Raw genomic sequence first — 20,994 nt, 5'->3', positions numbered from 1 at the left:
CCTACTTTCAGAAGGAATTTTAATGACTGGGAGATGGATCAAGTTTTCAGTATTCAAGCACAATACCCATATCTGCTTTTTGAGGCTTCTAGGTGCTGGTTGTGGTCTAAATCCTGGTTTTTCTTAGTTAAATCATTTTACTTGAGGCTGGTGGGGAGTAATAGTCAATCTTTCCCTTTCAAAGCCATTTGGGAAAATTCAGCTCCTATGAAAGTTAAAATTCTTTTTGTGGGTGGCTGCAAAAGGGAAGTGTCTCACCAAAGAAATGCTGCTAATAAGGAGGGGTTTCAGCCTTGCAGATGTGAATTGTCCTCTGTGCAATATGGTACCAGAATCAGCAAACCATCTTTTCATTAACTGTGGCTTCTCGGCAGTGGTGTAGCAGCACTTTCTTAGAGCAGCTAATCTGGTTTGAGTTTGGCCAGAATCAATCCCCTCTCTATTACAACGGTGGAAAGTCCAAGGTATGTCCAAAGAAAGGAAGCTTGTGTGGTCTGTGATTCCAGCTGCAGTTATGTGCATGGTTTAAAATGTCCCTAATTTCCCTAATATTTCCACCACATATTTCCATTTCCATGGGTAGCGACACGAAATTTTACCGGAATCGACATACACTACCAGCACTATGTGGAGTACAACAAATAGTTTCCACAACATATTTCCATTTCCACTTCCATGGGTAGCGACATGAAATTTTACTGGAATCAACATATTTCCCAGTGAACACTACCAGTACTACGTGGTCCAAGAGATAGTATTATAACATAAGTTGGTATAATATTGTAAATATGTTAAGTAACAATTTTATTGTCCGCCTAACTTACATGATTACCACTTTGAACTAGCTCAATATTCATTCCAAACATGAAGTTAAATATTAGTTTTGTGTTTGTATAATAGATTATTTGGTTGATCTATTACAATCATTTACACTTTCTATGAGTTAAAATTTTGCTTTAACTCATTTTATCATGAAGTTCTGAATCTTAAAGTTTACAGGGCAACTTCAGAACATATTCTTTTGTCTATAACCTTAGTTTTTCTTAGCTTTGTTTAATGATTTGTAACAAGATAATAATTTAACAAGGTGTGCCTATACTTCTTTTATCATTTCATAAAATATATTTCTATATTTTGCATATTTTAAAATGTTTCCACCATGTCTATAATTTTTACAATATTTCCATACGACATTTCCGACAAGTTTCTTATATTTGGATGACCGACATTTCCACCGACGTCGACATTTTAAACCTTGGTTATGTGGGCAATCTGGTTAGAAAGGAATAACAGGTTATTTAAACAGAAAGCCAAATCTGAGGCTGGGGTGATCAACTTTGTAGTGGAAGAGCTGAGGAGCTGGTTGTCTATTTCTGATGTGTTTAGCTCCGGTTCCTTTTTGAGGGTTAATTTTTTTGGGGGGCTCTAATACTTTTGTACAGCCTCTTGTACAGGTCTTTATACTTTTGATACTTAATACAATATTTTACCTTACCTTTTCAAATATCTATATATATACTTCAGGTTGAATGGGATGATATGGCCTATGGCACATGATTTCTAGTAGTCACCACTCACCACATCCCTACCTTATAATGGCCAAGATTTGATTAGCTTTTCTTGGGATTTCCTCTTTAGTAATGCAATCATTATCCATTCAGAAAAGCAAAAAGAAGACATTTATTTATTTATTTCACACGTCAAATAGAATACATTTATAATTCACATGAGAACAAACCTTGTCAGCATTGTTCATGGTTTGGAGTTTTTGTAAAGTATTATCAGCAAGAGAGCGAGCACGACAGTATAATTCATATGCCTCGGACCTCTTTCCAGCCAAACTGTAGGACTTCGCCAAGTAGAAGCACCTGAGGAAATATTTGGAGACCATTAATCAAATTGTGAAGCATTAACTTGAAGAATCACATAGGGATAACATCAATTTATATATATCCCTGCTATGCCATATAGCCAATAAACAACCAGCATAAGTTCCAATTTGACCATAAACAGGATTGCAATGAATTATTAATATAATTGGAAGTTCAAAAGAAAATGATTGAGCAAAAATACCAAATGAAGAAATATCTTGTCAAAATGAAATGGAAAGAAACTAAAACAAAAAAAAGGCATGGGAGGCATACACCTGGAGGCTCTGCCCCCCCCCCCAAACACCTTTTTGATGCAGCCCAAATCAGTTTTTGTGTTAGGGGGTCCTGCAGTCCTGCTCCGCTTTGACAGGACCCCCCTCTCAGCTAAAATTATGCATCTTCATTCTTCTTAATACAAGACATCTTTCATAAAACAGAAGCAAGAAAAACAAGATGAGATCTTCCTTCTTCCTCCTCTTATTGAGGAGGCTTACACCTCTTGCATTCTGAACTACGGCCTCATGCCTCCAGGTAGTGGAATGTCTCATGTCATGCCTCCACATTTTAGAACATTCCAAATCACGATATGAAGTTTCCTATTGATCAGTAATGCAATAGAAAGTCATTTCATCATTTTCAAGCATGCCTTAGGTTGGGCAATTGATTGAAAAAGAAAGTGCAGAAGCAAACCAAAACCATACAAGGGAAGGCTGATAAGAAGGATTGTGTATATGGTACCCTGTTTATAACTATTTTCAGAAGTCAGAACGAAAGTGCCAGTTTGCTTTCTAGTAAGGTCCCTAGCTGGTTATAACAGGGACTTGGGATTGAATCCCACCTTCTCCAGTGTTGGGGGTTTGGGGGTTTGAAGAAGTCAGAACAAATTGGTGGTGAAATAGAAAGCAAAAATACCCTGACATTTACAGGAAGATGCATGCCAAGTTTATGCCTATTTAGGGAGTAAATACAAACATCCACAACTAATGTTTTAACACTGGCTAAATAACTATTAAGAAAGCTAGCACAGTAAGAGAATGTTGCATCTCTTCTGCCATATTTTTCGAAGTTATGTTACAACAAAATATGCAAAGGGTCCAAAGATGCTAACATCCATAAGTATGGAAATACCAAACCATTCAAGATAAGAATATATTATGTAAAGAAGTATTTTGCAAGTTCAAAAAGATGGTGGATAAGAGGGAGCAAACCTTTCTGCCCGAAATGCAGAACCCTTAAGTGCACATTCTTCAGCAAATGCCACTTCTTCTGGTTTTCTGTCTCTTCCAGAGCTAACTAAATCAGACAGATCAGTTGTATTCTGCCAATAGAAATAATAAGATGCATAAAGTTCATTGAATATGATTGCATCAGGGTACGATGGTATAGCACATCCATGGTATATCAAGGCCATCTCCAAGTAAACAGAATATCAGAATAAAACTTCCATATACCTGTATTAAAAGGTCATATAAGCGAACAAGTTCCTCAGGTTTTGTGACTTTTTCACCTTTGTCATCACGATGTCTGGTAAATTTACTTTTAGCAACTTTAACCAGTAACTGGTTTCGCTCTATTGTGCGCTGACCCAAGACTGCACTAACAGCCTTATCAAGACCATTCAGGTCATCTTTCACATTTTCTGCATTACCTGCAGTGACCTAAAATAGGAATATTATAAGAAATAATAACAATATATAGGATGTAAGAGTAAAAGATGTCAACATATTAACAAGAGACAGATAAATACTTCCTAAAAAACAAGGACAGAAAATTTTAAAAAACAAACAAAGGTTCTGAAAAGAAGTCCTTTGCAACATAGAAATGCCAGTTATAGCCAAAAACCAAATACTCCATACCAAGTCAGTGCGGATGCAGCTCCGAGCATCATGATATGCAGCAAATATTTTGTCAAAAATGACAAGCTTTTTTTCTGCAAGCAATGAGTCTCCTGCTGCACCATTAAGATCTTTCTCCAGCTCTTGAGCTGATCAAATACATCAAAGATATAAAGTTTCAGAGGAGTTCACTTAATCTGACAGTAATGAGCAATAAGAAACCTTCTTAGTGTTGAAATGACAATGCCTTTAGTATATTCATTGACAAAGAAAGCCATAGAGGGGTAACCCTCACCCCCCCCCAAACAAAAAACAAGACAAAAATAAAAGGCTTCCTCCCTTGAATACACAACTAGTCAAACTTAATAAAGAGAAAGACCCTGTTCTATCAAAAAATAAAAGAAGACTTCCCCCTTTGAAATGATGATGCCTTTAGTTTATTCTTTGACAAAGAAAGCTATGTAGGAGGAGCAACCCGCACTCCCCCCCCCAATGCGCGCATACAAACAAAAATAAAAGAAGACTTCCCCCTTTAAACACACAACTTACCCCATTCCATTAGAAAACAAATACACCACATAGTGGTATGAACTAGGTAAAAAGGTATCAAACTTAGGGGTTGCAGCTAGATGTTTAAAACTGATTGAACTGTACCACCCCACACTAATGATAATTAGCTTTAGCAGATCAAAGACTTCAATTTATGGATCTTCCTCAGTTGATCACCTATCTGCAGTCAATGATCCTGAGAAGGGATAAATCCTAAAATTGTAAAAGCCAAGTAAAACAATAAAAAAAGTAAAAGAATGATTTTTTAAGAGAAAATGGAAATGACAAAGGAAAGAAAAGGAATAAGAGAGGGGAGCTCGCTTTTATGACAAAGAGAGAAACAATGTTTTTACAAATAAAAATACATAAATTATTTATACTCATCTTCCAGCAATACAACAGCATTCAAGTCAAGAAAACTACACAAACCTTTCTTTTTTTTTTTGGATCAATACCATGAAAAACTTTATTAAAAAGAAAATTAGATAAAACTTTGAGGAGAAATTTACACAAACCTTTCAAAATGGATACTCGAGTTTTAGGATTGGAAATTGGAAATCTATGGCCAAGCCAGTGAAAGTCTGTCATGGACGCTGCTTGTTGTGATCTTGCCTCAGCCATAACAGCCTGTGAATTGAAAACATAAAATTATCAGGACCATTGTTCAAACCTTGATAAGAAAAGGGGGCAAGGGAAAGATGCACACTGCATTCTTAACACAATGGTCTAACTTCAAAGAAGCTTAAACTGCAGCTACCATAAGCTTGCCTCAGACGTAAAAATCCACCATGGAAATGTTTGATCTAGCAAGACAAGTAAACAAAGACTTCACTCTGCTGGGTAAATGGATATTGGATCACCCAGGAGCAACATAATCTATGGCGCTCCATCATCAGAAACAAATACAGATTGCATTTTAATGATTGAGTCTGGTTCCATCCCCTTGGAAGGTTATCAGCCAAGTTCTCCCAAATGTTTTTTTTTTTTTTTTTATAAATCCAAGTTCTCCCAAATGTTTGTCAGCATTTAACATTTGATGTTGTGTTTAGGGAGCTTATCAAAAAAAATGTTGTGTTTAGGGAAAACATTATATTCTTCAAAGATGATTATGGTTGCTTCTTAGGAGTGAAGTCCCTTTAAGGAAAAGGTTTTGCAAACTCTACCCTTGGTTGAGATTAAAAAGCATCACAATGTGGAAAACTAGCAAGAGAATGCATGACAATGAGGATGTAGAAGATGCCAAATATTTTGCAAACTTTACTCTCTTTTTTTGGATCAGTGAAAATTTTGCAAACTTCACTCTTGATTGGCCAATTTTCTTTAAATCTTATTCAAATTAGGAAAATGGCCAATGCTCTTTAAGTCCAATTCAAATTTGGTTCAGCATATTGGTCCAAGAGAACTAATTAACTGAACCATATAACTTGAGCTGATGTTGATATGGTAGAGAACACAAAGAAAGCAATGGAATGGACTATCAAAATTTGAAAGAAGCTCCTTCCAACTAAGACTTCCCTTTAAACTTCAATGGAATGCAAGTTAGAATCCATTTGAAATGCAACTTTCAAAAGGTCACTTAACTAGATTCAGATATGTCTTTGTCACCACACACACACACAGATATATATTATAAAGATACATAGATATATGCATGCATAATTGCATACATGCATGCATGCTTTTTTTAACAAGTTACATGTATGTATGATTAACATAAGGCATAGTTTGTCATCCACTACAAAGGCCATTACCAATGCTGGTCCCAGCCATCTGGGGTCTTGGGAAGAGTAGAGTGGATGTGGTCCTAACCTTTGGCATTTTCTTGCACAAAAAGGCTGCTCTCAAACTCAAACATGTGTTCTCACGCTTACCGGCTCAAGATTTTACCATTATACCAAGTAATGGCCCCTTTGGAAGTATCATGATGAACTAAAGAAAATTAAATGGTTTTCTAGGGAAATGGATGTGAGATTCCGGACTTTCCAGTGGGTCCAAAGGGCAGCTAACAATATGGCTGACAACTTGGCAAAACAAAGGGTTGGGAGAAATCAATTGTTTGGGGCTCAATTGTAAAGATTTTCAATTTTGGAGATGATCCATTTTATCACCATTTGTATTGTATTCTTCCTTTATCACTTTAATTAATGAAAATTTTAGTCATTGATCAACATTTGGACTCTCTCCCACAACCTGTCCCTAATTCCGAGTTCATCTATTTTCTTACTTCTGCTAACCACTTCCTACTAGGGATGGCAATTTTCCCCATTTCCCCGATCCCCGTGGGGATCCACCCCGAATGGGGCAGAGAGATGGGGAAATTTTACGGGGAGAGCACTCCCGGCCCCATGGGATCCCCACTAATATATATGTATATATGTATGCATACGTTATACATGTATATATGTACACATACGTCTATATATTAAAATCTTTAAAAGTATGATCGAATATGTTTGAATATTTTCTAATAGGATTGTAAATTTTAATTATTTCATTTTTATTTTTTAAATAAAATAAAAAACAAAATGGTTAACATTATAAAAAAATTACGGGGAATGAGGATCCTTGTGGGGACGGGGATGGGGATAACCTTGTCCCCGTTTGAGGGGACGGGGACGGGGACAGGGACGGGGATGGGGATTTTCGCGGGGACGGGGATGGGGAGAGGCCCCCCATCCCCGCCCCACCCCGTTGCCATTACTACTAACTACTTAATCTTATGGTTCCTTTTTCCTTCCTCTAGTTCTCATAAAAAGTCCCTCATTTTCTTCTCCAATTTTCTCCCCACACCTTCTCCAATCTAAAAAACAAACAAAAAGTACATAGGAAGGTTCGATAGAGTATACCTAATCAGGGTAATCTACCGCCTAACAAGAGGTAATCCTGCTTCCAAGATGCAAGCCTTTTAACAAATCTTTCTTATGACAGGATTCCAAAAAGCAACATTCTTTGGATTATCTCCCAAAGCTAGACTCAAATACTTCAAAGGACACTAGGACACCACACAACCCAAAATATTTGCACTAGTTGTTATCTCCCTCTCCTCCATATTAATCCTCACCATGCAGCTCTTATCAAAATTAACCTCAAGGTTTCACATTTGTTCAAAAATTTGCACAACTAAATTCAAACTCCATACCCACCTCATATCATCTCCTTCACAAAATAATATCATATCATCTGTAAACTGCAAACGGGTAATTGGCACACCATTCCTACCTGTTCTCCAACCTCTCAATAAGTTTCTTGAATCAGCCCTAGAGATAAATCTTCTGAGGACATCTGCTATAAGGGTATAAAGGAAAGGAGAGAAAGGGTCCCCTTGTCTAATCCCTTGTTAGGCTACCTTGGAATTTTTAAATTGTCATAATAAGGTGGTAAACCCTAGAGGCAATCTCTATTTTTCATATGTTAGCAGGTTGTTAGTGTGCCATTTGGTAGCAACAATAGGATGCACTCACTGGGTAATTTGATTTTAGTTTGATTAATAGCACATATGTATTTTATTAGAGGAGCACGAGTAAGTGCTGTAACCATGTGAACACATTGAAACCAAATCACCCAAACAAGCACTCACTTGGTGATTTGGTTTTTCCTTTCGTCGATAGCAAGTCTTGTACTCTTATTTTACTGGAGGGCCAAACAAAAATTGTTGTGACCAACTGACCATGTGAACCCATTGCTTCACATGTTGAACTATCCTTGTAGTTCTTGATTGTCAAATTAAGGTAGTGGACTCTAGAGGAATAGTTTTCAAGGCGTCGAGGCGACACTAGGAGATTTTTTTTAATAAAATCCATCTTTCACTATTAGTTGTCACCCAGTTGCCTAGGTAATAATGGGTTTTTCTAAATAAAAACCATGAATCCTAGTGTAAGTCCTTAGGTTCCATAGCAAAAAGCAACCATCTTTCACTACTAGTTGTCTATAATCTTCATAAAAAATGTATAAGCTTCATTAGGAGCATATATAATCAACATATTCATGAAAAATGGAAGAAAAGAAATTTCAGAAAATAGAAGGGATGAGCCTCTATTTTTGTCTTAGGAAAAGAAGAAACAGAAAAGAAAGGGTAAAAGAAGAAGAAGAAGATGATGATTATAATCATGAAAATAATCAATATGTGTTGATCAGATAAAATTTTGAAGTCTTTCATGCTTATTAGTTCAAGGTTTTCTGTCTTTGAGGGTTCAAGGTAGTATACTTGTTTATTGAACCCTAACAAATGAGAAAAATAATAAAAAGAAACTAGTATTTTAAATTAAATTATATAACTTAGTTTAAAATTGTATATTTTATTATTATAATCTCAAAAGATTAAGAATATAAAAGTGCCCAAGAGCTCCTGTAACAAATATCTTGGTGATTAAGCAAGACAACCCTCCATGAGCGCCCCTTTATTATTAGTATAAAGTAATTTTATTAATGCAAACTTAAAAATTACAAGAGGGTGGGTGTAAGTTCCACCCCAAACAACAAGAGTTTACAGATTTGCCCAGAACAGTTGATTCCTTATAGCCGCCCCTCGTTTGGCTAAGGAGTCCGCCATTACATCTGTTGTTCTTTTCACCCATTTAAAAGAAACATTTAGCTCCTTTATTAGGTTCTCAATCTCCCTAAATTTGTGCCAGAAAACCCAAGGGATTTGGGTGTTGCATCTTGTCCAAGAAATGCCCACCTAGGAGTCCCCTTCCACCTCTAAATTGTGGAATCCAAATTGTTTAGCAAACTTTATCCCTAGTAAGCTAACCAGTTCTACTGTCAGTGCATCACTGTGCTCCAAGGGTCCTGAGTACAAAAGCCACAACTCTTCCTTCTGGATCTTGGAACTATCCCAGCCAATCCCAAATTGCCTATAAAACTTCCATCAAAGTTGAGTTTTAGGAAATTAGATGCTCAGGTTTTCCATTCCATAACTAGTCTTTCCTTTTCTTGGGCCAAGAGTGCCACCTCTTTCCAAGTAACAAGGAGGCAAGCCAACAACCACTATTAAAACATAAGGCATAGTGCAGATGGCCCATCCTTTAAGATATGCTCCCCAATACAAATCAGATCTCCTTGCACATCCTTTAGCCAAACCAACAGCCAATGAGTTGGCTCACCTCCAGATTTACTTGAAGATCTTCCTAGAAGTCAGAGCCTTAGCCTCCCTAACCTCTCTAAGCCAACTGATAACAAACCAAGAATCACCCTCTATCTCAACCTTCTCTGGTCCAATGGATGCCATCAATCTACATTTATCTGAGCATGAACCAATTGAAGGACCCAAATAAGCCAATAAGATCTCTCCTGCCACATTCCTGAAACCTCCCCCAACTCCAGATGACACTAGTTCCCCAAGTAGCAGCCACCAAAATTAAGCTTCACCATTCCCTTAGAGAGGCTACTTACTTATGCTTTCTGTAGAGATAGCTTCACTATTCCAGCCCCACACTTTATTTTTTACTGTTTATTTCTTTACTTTTCAGTTATGGTAGTTGGGCCGGTTGGGCCTTGTTTGTTTTTCTTTTTGTTTTAAGTAAGGATCAGTGTTTTAAAAGCACAAGGCGCAAAAAAGGCGCAAGGGCCATTTTGCACCTGAGGTGCAAGGCGCAAGGCGAGGCACACGCCTTTTGAGGCAAGGCACACAATTTAAAAAAAAAAAAGCTAAAAACTCAAAAAAAATCAAAAAACTATAAAACATAATATTAATAAAAATATAAACTTAAGTTTTAAAGTAAATGTTTTAAAAAACTTATTATCTAAAATTAAAATATATAAATATAATATGTAAAGCATATTCAAATGAGAATTTAAAAATGAAATCAAACATATAAAACATTTTCAAGCATATAAAACCCACAATCTCTTTTTTTCTCAATTGCATCAAGTAGCTAATGTGACATATTACATTCCTAATTATATGAGCTGCCTTTGTGCCATGCCCCTCGAGGCAAGCCCAAACAAATCCATGTTAGGGTCTTAAATTCTTAGTTTTCACACAAAAAATAATAATTTTATAGTTTTAATTGCTTTTAAGAAGATATTTTATTAGGATGAATGAATGGACAACATTACCAAATGGGGGATTCTCGAAGCAATTAAAATTATAAAATTATTATTTTTTGTGTGAAAACTAAGAATTTAAGACCCTAACATGGACTTGTTTGGGCTGGCCTTGAGGGGTGTGGCACAGGGGTCCGGGGGTGGAGCCCCCGGCCCAGCGGTCAGACTTAAAAAAAAAAAGGAAAAAGCGGCAAATTTTCAAAAGGCGCGCCTGGGCAAGGGGCCTACCCTAAAATGCGCCTAGGCTCACCTTTTAAATCGCTGTAAGGGTATTAGAGTAACTACACTCCTTGTAAAATCACAAATATAAATAAGATTCAGTGGGGCGGTTATTGATTATTCTGCTGCACCCTTTCTTCTCTCTTTCTTCTTCTCCTCTCTCTTCTTCTATTCATGACCTTCCTTTCTCCTCTTTTCTACTGAATTTGTATCAGAAAACAATTCTTTTCTGATTTAATTTTATTCAAATCTTTCAATTCTCAAAGAGCAAGATACATGGCATGGATGTGCTGGTGGGGACTAGGGAGGGGGTTGGAGATTTACATAATGGACGTGCAGGCATAAAACATGGTATATGCACATTATAAGAGTAAATAGAGGCAGGGACATCAATATGTTTCCATTGGACAGCATGCTGACATGTGCCCGCATGCTAGAAATCTACATCCCACATAGAGATATGGACATTAGAGTAAGCAATTGTTAAGTCTGATATAAGTCTACAACCCAAAGAAAGTTCCAAACAATTGGCCAAGTGACCATGGAGAATAAAATGTTCTCTTAATAACATGTAAGACATATTTTTTGAGAGAGAAGGTAAAGTATAATTGTATTAAGCCCCCGTTCGTTTACCGGTAAATAAGCTTGGGAAAGTTGGTCAATGGGTATCTTTTTCCCATTGACCAACTTTATAATGTTCTTTTTGCATTTACTAATGGGCCCCACAGTAAAATAAGCTCCACTTCCCTGGGTAAAACATACCTATCTCCCAGGTGGGTAAGTAACTTTTTCCCACTTGGGGGAAATTTTATAAAGCATAATGGGACAACTTTGCCCATTTTTATATTAGCTTCTTATGGGTAAAAATGCCATTCTGTTACTTACTTGGGAATCCTGGAAATCAAAAGAACATGGGTAAGTGCACTTACCTAGGTAACATTTACCTGGGTAAGAGCACTTACCCGGGTAAGATACAAAGATGCAAATGAACGAGGCCTAAATATGAACAAAATGTACAGCAACATGATGTACTAAGGGAACAAGAAAAAGCTACTCCCTGTAAACCTGAACCCCACCCTTCTTTACAAAAAGATTATCATGTACAAAAAAGGACTCAAAACCTACACCCCTAAACATGTAAGACAAAATTACCCTCTTTTTTTATCTTATCATCAATAGCCATCTTCTGAACACATTTTCTACCTTTGCCAACTTATCCACATGCACATATTTCAGAAACATTAATAGAAACATGGTATGAAATTTCATTCAAGAAGCAACAATATGCAGAATATTATAAAATCATAGGAATCACAGGAAATTAGAGGAAAAAAAAAGCTCTAGGACATAAGTTTTATGTCCACAATTGACCAATCTTACCTCTAACTTAGCTCTGAAAAGGTCCAATGCATGTCCTTCCATTTTTCCAATATCTAGTAGCTCAGAAGTCGCTATATTTGATTCACCAACTTTATGTAGGCAATACCGAATGCTTGGCTCTAGCTCTTCAACACGTTCACGACACAAAACTTGATTTTCTAAGTCCCCATATTTTCCAAGTTCCTCATAAACAGCCCTACCAGTCTAACAAAGTCAGCAAATAACCATATATGCATTTTTTTGATAAATAATAACCATATATGCCTTTTAAAAAAACTAAAAGAAAAGGATCAGCATAATCTCCTAAAAAAAGAAAATAATAAAATATACACACTCGGGAAAGAAGTAGTAACTCCTGATTGGCAAGAACTACGCAAGCCAAAGAAGAAACATGCCAAAGGATGGTTTAGCAAGTTCCCTCTGTTTCTTTCTCCCTTTCTCTATCCTTTCTTTTCCTTTATTGCTCTTTTTACTTTTAGAAGAATATAGAAAATTACTGATCAAGGAGAGAAATTGTCTTCACAATTCCAAGACTGGCAAAAACAATGTTAAACAAATGGGATTGGGATGCACCTGGCATTCTTGAAATTCATTAATGCAGTATCCCAGTTCTGATCTTGTTCAAACAAAAGGTTTCCTTTCATATATGAGGCATATGCCTGCATGTCAGGACAAACAAATTGTAAAATTAAAAACCCATTTGTATCAACTTTGTCAACATTCAAGAACAAACAGTATACAGGAACAATTCTATACAATTATTAAAATGGAGAATAAAATATCATATACCTTTGAAGTACAAGTTAACAAGAAGACAATGAACAAAAACTTTCCAACTTTTAATAGAAAAAGGAAATCTAAAAAATCAGAATCATACATATACATGCACATCATATTATTAAGATATCCACCTGCTTAATTTAGCTGGATATTATTTCTAATATACATTTTTCACTTCCAACATCTCTGAACAAGAAAGTAGTATATACAAGTTGGACAAATTTTGCAAAAAGATTTATTTACAATGGTTCGGTCAACCGTTGAGCAGTATGGACATGACAAGTTCCAGTATAACAGGATATCAATACAATAATCCAATGCTAAGGGGAGAACAATTATAGAAACTATGCAACCCAACTATGTTGAGCAATGAGATGAATTCAAAGATGCTTCAGAGATACAGTGACCCTTGAAAATCCCATCCAAGGGTTAAAGACACCACAATAAACATTTATAGTGAACCCATACTTGTCAAGGTGTAAAAGCTATACTGGGTGAAATAAAGCACCTAGTCATGTAAGCAGATGCCTAGGCATCATTGAGGCAATAGAATTTGACAAGTAAAATTGGGAGCCCTCCCGTTATTTTTCGTTTCCACCTTCATTATCTCTCTCAAAATAGATCTACAAAATAGAGACTCTACCTTCTTTATTATTTCCTATTAGTTCCAAACATTTACTTTACAAGTAAAAAAGTATAACCTTCTTTAGGTGCCACTAGTTTTTTTTACATGAAACTACTATATTAAATACTTGCTGCACTAGAAAGATCAAAGATGCTTCAGACACAGAATGATTGTTGAAAAATTGCATTCATCTAAAGTGAACATTTGAGATGTCAGGCCTAGTAAAGAGTCACTTTGGTCTGTCAAATGGAAATAATTTGATGCAATCCTTCCTACTTCATTCTTAGCATCTAGAATAATTATTTATTTGGAAGTAGGTGGTTTTTCCATCTCTAATACAGTTCTATTTCTCCTGTTAGACTAAATTGGAACTTTAGGTTTAGAAGACTCAGAGATGGAACCTTAGGTTTTAGAGAAATGAGGTGATTGATCATCTTTTGTTCCTTGAGGAAGCATTTCTTGTTTTATTTGGTTCTGGTGAGAGGATTTAGAGTGTTAAACCCCATGATATTCAAGACGGATACCTTATGATTCAAGCGTTTTGAGGAGAGAGAAAGAAAGAAGAGAAGAGAAAAATAAAAGAGGAGAGCCCTTTAACTTTTTTTCTGCAACTACTCTTTATTGTTCACACATTTAATTTTATTTGCTTCTGGTGAGAGGATTTAGAGTGTTAACCCCATGGTATTCAAGAGGAGAGAGAAAGAAAGAAGAGAAGAGAAGAATAAAAGAGGAGAGCCCTTTATTGTTCCCTCCCTCCCTCCCTCCCTGTTTTACGAAAAAAAAATATATATATCATATACAAAAAGTTCACTTTGGGAAAGTGGACTTTTGTATTTCTTCTTTCTCTATTGAGTGTTTCCCTTTTTGTTTGCTTTGATCTCCCTTGTAGCTTTGTATTCTCGTGATATCTCATCACTATCAGATGTACTACTCTCTTTTATTAATAAATTTTCTTTTTTATTTATTGCCAAAAAAATGTCAGCCATTCCAGTTGATATTGGATACGAAGAGAGCAAATGCATAGGGAGAGAAGACAGCACACTTTTCAACATGCAATTTTATTTTGACTTCATAAGATAGATATTTGGCTTTCTAAGAGGCCGACATCTTACCAATTCTTTCAACAATGGGCTCCCATATTGATTTAGAAGTACACCTAGCACCCAACAGCATTCCCAAATATTTTGAAGGCAACTTCCCCACTCTACGCCCCCGCTCCTCACCCAACTTTCTAACTCCTGAACTTCCTCCACAGCCACCAATTCACTCTTATACATATTTACATGCAATCTAAACACACTTCAAACCATCTTAGAACGACCATCACATAACAGAGTTGCTCATGAGATGCATTGTAAAAGATAAGTGTATCATCAGCATATTGGATCACCAACACCTCCACTCTTTCACATGCAATTGGTATAATAAATACTTATGATATTGTAATGCTGTGTTTAAAATATCTATATTATTATAAAGTGGATACTTGCCTTGGTTTTGATGCAAGCCATAAAAGTTAATTTTGATTTTATAATGTCAATTTATGTCTTTATCCATTACCTGCACACATGCATAGTGCATGCCCTTTTTTTGATAAATAAAGTTAAAAATTCATTGATATCATAAAGAATTGCATAGCGCTTACCCTTACGCTAGTTGAAATTAATAGGTTTAAAGTTGTCTTTAGATATAATAATTTATCACATTTTATATGAAATCCATTGTTACTCAATAACAAACACTGCTATTTTCAATTTACACACTTGCTGATTGGTGTATAGGACTAGGGAATCAACCTAGAATTTAGGTTTTTTCCTTGTCAAATTCCATTGCCTATATGATGCTTAGGCATCTGCTTACATGATTAGGTGCTTAGTTTTCACCTAAAATAGCTTTTACAACTTGACAAGTATGAGTTCACTATAAATGATTATTGTGGCCGCTCTTTAACCCGCTTCTACTTTCATTAAAGTGCCCATAGACCATAGGAAACTATTTGCCTCCTATCCTTTGTCATAGAAATCTGGGAACTTTTTTTGCCTTATCTGGAGCCAGATGGAACCCCCTATAGGATATTCCAACATCACCTTCAAATGCAAGGTCCAAGAGGTACTTATTGGACTTGTCACTATTAGGGTGACTTGTTGGCTGCTTGTGAGGGGTTCAGCACTCTAAATCCTCTCACCAGAACCAAAGAAATCAAGAAAAATTTCAAGATACAAAAGAACATCAATCACCTACTAGTCTAAAAATCTCCTGGTCTTCTTCTAAACCTAAGGTTTCAATTTAATCAAACAGAAAAAATGGAACCAATTAGAGATTGAAAATTCTTATATAAAAAAGTAAAGTCATGGAAATTTAAGAGGGGTTTACTGTGTTAAATAAATTTTAAAAAAAAAAAAATTAAGAGGAGTGTCACCCAACCACAAATCTCCCCACATCTTATTGATTTAAGAATAGACACAAAAAACCCAAATTTTGCCACAAAAAAAAACCATGATAACTAATATATTTGTAATAATTTATTGGAGATTAAAATAAAACACAATAAATTACAAAATAGGTTCCATACACATCTTAGACACATGTAGAAACAACATCAATATGACACCTTAGGGGACTCTTCTCTTTGATGAATCCATATACGTGACTAAAGAACCTTGAAATCTTAGGATAGGATTTGATAATGAGTTAAACATTGTCATAAGTTGCTTGTTTATTATGATTGGCAATTAAGCATAATCAATTATATATTATTTTAAGTATTCAATGTTGTTTGCTGTTTCTGTTTATTTATGCTTATACATTTAATTTATTTTCTTTTTCAACAATTATTCCATTATTTATTTATCAAAGTTATATATTATTACAAAACTATAACATACCAGCCAAAGTCCATAGTGTATGTATTATGTAATTAAGTATTATTGGAAACAAAAATTAATGGATAATGAATCATGGTGTATATCCACCTACAGCACCAGTAAGAAGAAGGGATCTGTTACGAGTTCAAGGGGCTATCTATGGGCAGACCAAAAAAGGGCATGGGTCAAAGTAGTAAGAAATGATTTAAGCACTCAAAATACACACACACAGGAACACTGTAGAGCTTTTCACATTTGGCACTTCATTGTTTCCACTCCTGCTCCAATTCCACCTCCAGTTACCACTTCTGGCCACTAAAGCCATTGGCATCCCTACTTTTTACCCTCATGAAACCCTTTTTTTGGGTAGCATTAGGGAGTGCTCTTGGTTTTCTAGCATGATTATTTCCCTTCTTTCCTCTAATAAATTATATTTTGAAAGTTGCCACTCAAAAAAGAAAAGAGCTTCTTGCTTATTTTCATGAGCACATGAGAACAAATAAAAAAGAGAAAGGTCTCACTCTGAAAGATCTTATGATGACATCTTCCTAACTGGTGAGAAGTTTCAGAAGGTGTGAAACTATTCTTGGGAACATTCTCCCCTTTGCTCTATGTTGGTTTGGGGAAAAAGAAATGGCCACATTTTTGAGAACGTCAGATCCTCTTCTGATGTGCATAAAGAAAGATAGAAGAATATTAATATGCCGATCTTCAATTTTAGAGATTGTGAACGGTTGAGATATGATTATTTTAGGCATCAATTGGATGAGAGAATTTTAACTCTTCTAAACATAGAAAGTGTATATGTGTACAAGGTATTTTTTTAGGGTGTTTCTTTTCTTTGGTAGGGGTGGGGATTACATGTAAACAATACCTGGTACCATTTAACAATAAGGAAAAAAAAAAACAGAAAACGGTGAAGATAAGCATTGTCATGTTCCACACTATTAGTTTCCATTAACTGAAATCCCAGTACAGGTAAGCAAAAAATATCAAGGGGGTGTTCATCGGCAAGTTGGCTCATTTCGTCTTCTTTGCTTTTTTTCCTTTTTGTCCATTCTACATTATAAAAATGGAATCCCATTCATTTACCTATGTTTCTGTATAAATGGTTTCTTCTTTTTTTTTTAGAATGATAAAGTATAATGTAATCAATAATAACCAAAAAGCATGCACAACAAGTGGTTATACATAGGGATTTACAAATACTGCCCATGCAGTCCTATACCCCCCACACCCTTGTTTTACAAAAAGAGTATCAAAAGCGGAGAGAAAAAAAAGTTATAATTTCTGTTCTTAAATAATCTACTTACCACCAGCCAAGAGAAATTTTTTCCCAATGATGATCTTATTTATCCACTGCAAGTTCTCAGCCAGAGTATGGTCTCATTTTCTTAAAGCAATATCCCTCCAAGTATGCTTCCCTGCCTCTGTCAAGTCCCTTTTTGAATGCTGGAAAATTGGAGGTATGTCAAAAAAAGGAAAAATCCTTTGATTGACCATCCCTCTGACTGTAATTTGGGCCATTTGGACTGAGAGGAATAGGAGGATATTTGAGCAAAAGCAAAATCAAGAAGAGGTCCTAATTAATCAAATTTTTGGCATCCTTAGAGGATGGCTGAGCATCAGTCCTTTGTTCAAGGGTGATCTTCTGTCTTGTTCTTTTTTTGGCTGTTGATTTTTTTGGGAGTTCTTAAAGGTGTTCATATGTACAGAACCTTGTTGTACAGTGAACTAGTTTACTGTATACTTTCTTCTGATCATAGTAATACAATTTTACATTACCTTCTCAGATAAAAATCCCAAAACTCTCTGAAATATTGTATCTGTAGAGCAAAGTTTATTCTTAAAGATCCTTGCATTCCTTTCCTGCCATATGCACCAAAATACTTCCCAAAAAATTTTGGAAAGAGAAACAGGCCCCATTTTACGGGGGGAAGCAACATTAAAAACCAACCAACTCCCCCCTCCCCAAAAAAAAAAAAAAAAAAACTCTGAGGGTAGACCATTTTTGGAGGAAAAATAGAAAAAAGAGCACATATAAAAAGAAGATATGAGCATACATACCTTCATAATGCAACCCAACAAAATATTATTAGCTATAGAATGAAAAGAAACAGATACCAGAAAAAGATTATATACCTCAGCTTCCAGTGATGTTCTGGAATCTCCTTTGATAGCACACAACTGTGCGAAAAGTGTTGCCCATTTTGCTGCCTTCCTTAACCTACCAATCAAGTAGATGTGTTGCCGTGCATTTGGCCCATCAGGCAATTGTCTTTTCTCCATGGCATGGCTCCAAGCTCTTTCCGCAGTATAAAGAATGAGATGAAGAAACCTAGTTGAAGTCCCAAAGGGCCTAATTAATGATAACCTCAACAAGCTAAAAATTGCTAATATTATTTACCAGTAAAGAACACTGGATAAAACACAATTCTTGCATTCTTTTGTTTTTGGTCTTTCTGTTTTTCGTTGAAAGTCAACTTCAGCAAGTGATTGAAATAACCCATAAAAAAATAAAAAATAAACTTGTAAATCTTCAAATAGCTGCTTTAAGAACAGTAAAAGAAAAGGATCACCACTTCATGTTGCCTCAGCCACTGGGATTGATTCATGTTGGGCTACATATAACTCATCAACAGTATTAAGCCAATGCTTGAAAGCAAAGGCCATAATAAACTCCTCTTTTCACTGGTTGACCCTTTCAAGGGATAAGGGATTGGTCCACCCTTTGGTGTGCATAACTCTTCATAGAGTGGAATATTCACCAATATCAACTCATTGGTAAATGAGTGATTTGAGTGCCATAGCCACTTCCTATTAGGGTCATGTTTACTTGATGGTATCCATACAAAATTGTCTTTCTCACACTCCAATAAAATGGAAACTGGAAACAAACCCTCCACCCTTTGTATTAAGATGCATTAATACGCCTGCAATCTACATTACATAATTCCATCCACTATAGAACAGCTGGAAAACTAAGCAACATGGATGCAACATTTTATTACATCTGACATCTGTTGGATGTTGTCTTGAACTCATGTATCCAAAACATGCCAATGCTATGTCGATTTTTTTTATATTGAACAACTCTTGATCATACAAGAAAGATTCCCATTTTCATTATGTCAAACAACTAGTATCAATGTTATATGAAAACAACTTGTTACTTAGCTGAAAGAATATCCATCTTCAGCTTTTCAATCAACTTACATCCATTCTACCTTAATTTCCCAAGGAATCGTGGCATGGGTTTCTAGTTTCCACCTCTTCATGAATTACATCACAAGCTTCTTTCTGGATGAATTCAATTAGCCAAGAATCCACTCCAAGAAATGTAGGCCCCTTCCTGTTAGACTCGCTCCCATCCCTCATGAGTTTGTTGGCACTGCCAGCTAGGTTTAAAAATTTCTCTAGAAGTCTTCACATTCACAAATCCAATTCTCCGGTCATTATTTTTCCAGTTGATATGACCATCCTCTAGTTTTTTCTCTAAGACACTCAAAGGACGTTGAGGCTCGTATTTTCATAACTAAAATTTCCCAATAAACTGTATAGCGTTAAATTAACTCATCAAACTTATATGCCAATATACATCCCGATTTAAGGAGAAACTTGAAATTGAGCCGTGCCCAGTTAATTAAATGTTCTGATACAATTTGTGATTTCTGAAGGATGTATGGTTAAAGCAAACCAATTGTCAGCAGAAGGTAGAAAGCAAGATCAGCATGACAAACCTCACTTCCGTAACGGTAGACTCGGTTATGGCTCTCTTAACGTATTTACCACGACCATGTGTGAACTTCAATGATTTGTACAACCTCCTCAATCGCGCTGTGCAATATCTCCTATAAATCAAATTATTAGTGAAGTAGCTTATGCAACTTTCCGAAGGAGACAGGAGAAATACAAAAGTAGACACAATTATATTACAATCGAATCCCTATGTAACTAAGCGTTTAATTGAGCAATAATATGTCACACCGGTAACGAGTATAATCCCCGTGCCTTAACCCGTGCTGCATCTGAGCAGATTTCAATAGCTGTAGTACTGAAAACGAAACCAGAAAAATGTCTAACGTGTAAGAACAATGTATTAATTGAATATATGCACATAATGTGCGAGATCGAACGACAAACCATTAATTGAGAATTTCGGATGGATCTGATCAGAATTTTGTGACTTTTTCTCGTCAATGTCCATTGCTGAGGCGTCGCTTACTTTTGCCATGAAACCTTCGCGATGAAAAAAATGATAATTTCAGACATCAAGAAACCGACGAAAGTCAGAAAGGTGTGCGTGTGTGTGTGTGTGTGCGTGCGCGCGCGCGCGTAACGAAAGATCTAGGTATCTTGTTGCCAGGGTTTTGCGAGCAAGTAGGTTGACAAACCTGCCTAATGAAAATAGCTTTTACGAACTAGAACGGATAGAACATATGAACATGAAAACCGAGAGAGAGAAGGAGGAGGAGGAGGAAAAAGAAGAGAGAACAAATGGAGTTGATGGTCTACAGTATACCTTGTTCTTGTTGTCGTTATTGGTAGTAGCTGAAGTGGTGCTGAAAGCGGAATGCCGAAAATGTATTTCAGACAAATGGCTTAAACGCAGGTTTTTCTTTAGTATGGGCCTTTCCTAGGGCACGAGTATAGTTGTTCATGGGCCGGGTAGCCGGCCCGAACCGTCCTTTAACGGCTTCGACAAAATTTTAGGCCTATGGGATGAGGTTCTGGCTCGAGCACCAGGCCCGATTCTTTTTTAGCTGGGCTTGAGGTTTTCCAAATAAGCCCAATCAGAACCCGAGCCTGGCCTAATAACATTACGT

General features: G+C 36.2%; 1 protein-coding gene across 2 annotated transcripts in view; it reads right to left on the bottom strand.

The window, feature by feature from the left end:
* The window catches only part of LOC104591856 (signal recognition particle-related / SRP-like protein), a 31,556-nt gene extending 10,765 nt beyond the window's left edge, over nt 1-20,791 (bottom strand). Inside the window, exons 1-12 of one of the 2 annotated variants that reach the window (XM_010250921.2) lie at nt 20,691-20,791; nt 20,312-20,407; nt 20,156-20,222; nt 19,909-20,019; nt 18,311-18,506; nt 12,473-12,558; nt 11,900-12,095; nt 4,771-4,882; nt 3,728-3,855; nt 3,323-3,529; nt 3,080-3,189; nt 1,739-1,868 (exon numbers count right to left, since the gene is read on the bottom strand). In XM_010250921.2, coding sequence (XP_010249223.1) covers nt 1,739-1,868; nt 3,080-3,189; nt 3,323-3,529; nt 3,728-3,855; nt 4,771-4,882; nt 11,900-12,095; nt 12,473-12,558; nt 18,311-18,506; nt 19,909-20,019; nt 20,156-20,222; nt 20,312-20,402 — 1,434 coding nt within the window. In that variant the 5' untranslated portion in view covers nt 20,403-20,407; nt 20,691-20,791. Of the gene's footprint in view, nt 1-1,738; nt 1,869-3,079; nt 3,190-3,322; nt 3,530-3,727; nt 3,856-4,770; nt 4,883-11,899; nt 12,096-12,472; nt 12,559-18,310; nt 18,507-19,908; nt 20,020-20,155; nt 20,223-20,311; nt 20,408-20,562 lie in introns of both variants that reach the window. The other variant, XM_010250920.3, reaches the window with a different exon arrangement.
* Between the last annotated feature and the right edge of the window lie 203 nt (nt 20,792-20,994).

This window comes from Nelumbo nucifera, chromosome 4, assembly GCF_055504915.1.
Source record: "Nelumbo nucifera cultivar China Antique chromosome 4, China Antique-T2T, whole genome shotgun sequence".
Taxonomy (NCBI): Eukaryota; Viridiplantae; Streptophyta; class Magnoliopsida; order Proteales; family Nelumbonaceae; genus Nelumbo; species Nelumbo nucifera.
This window is presented reverse-complemented; position numbering and strand designations above follow the sequence as displayed.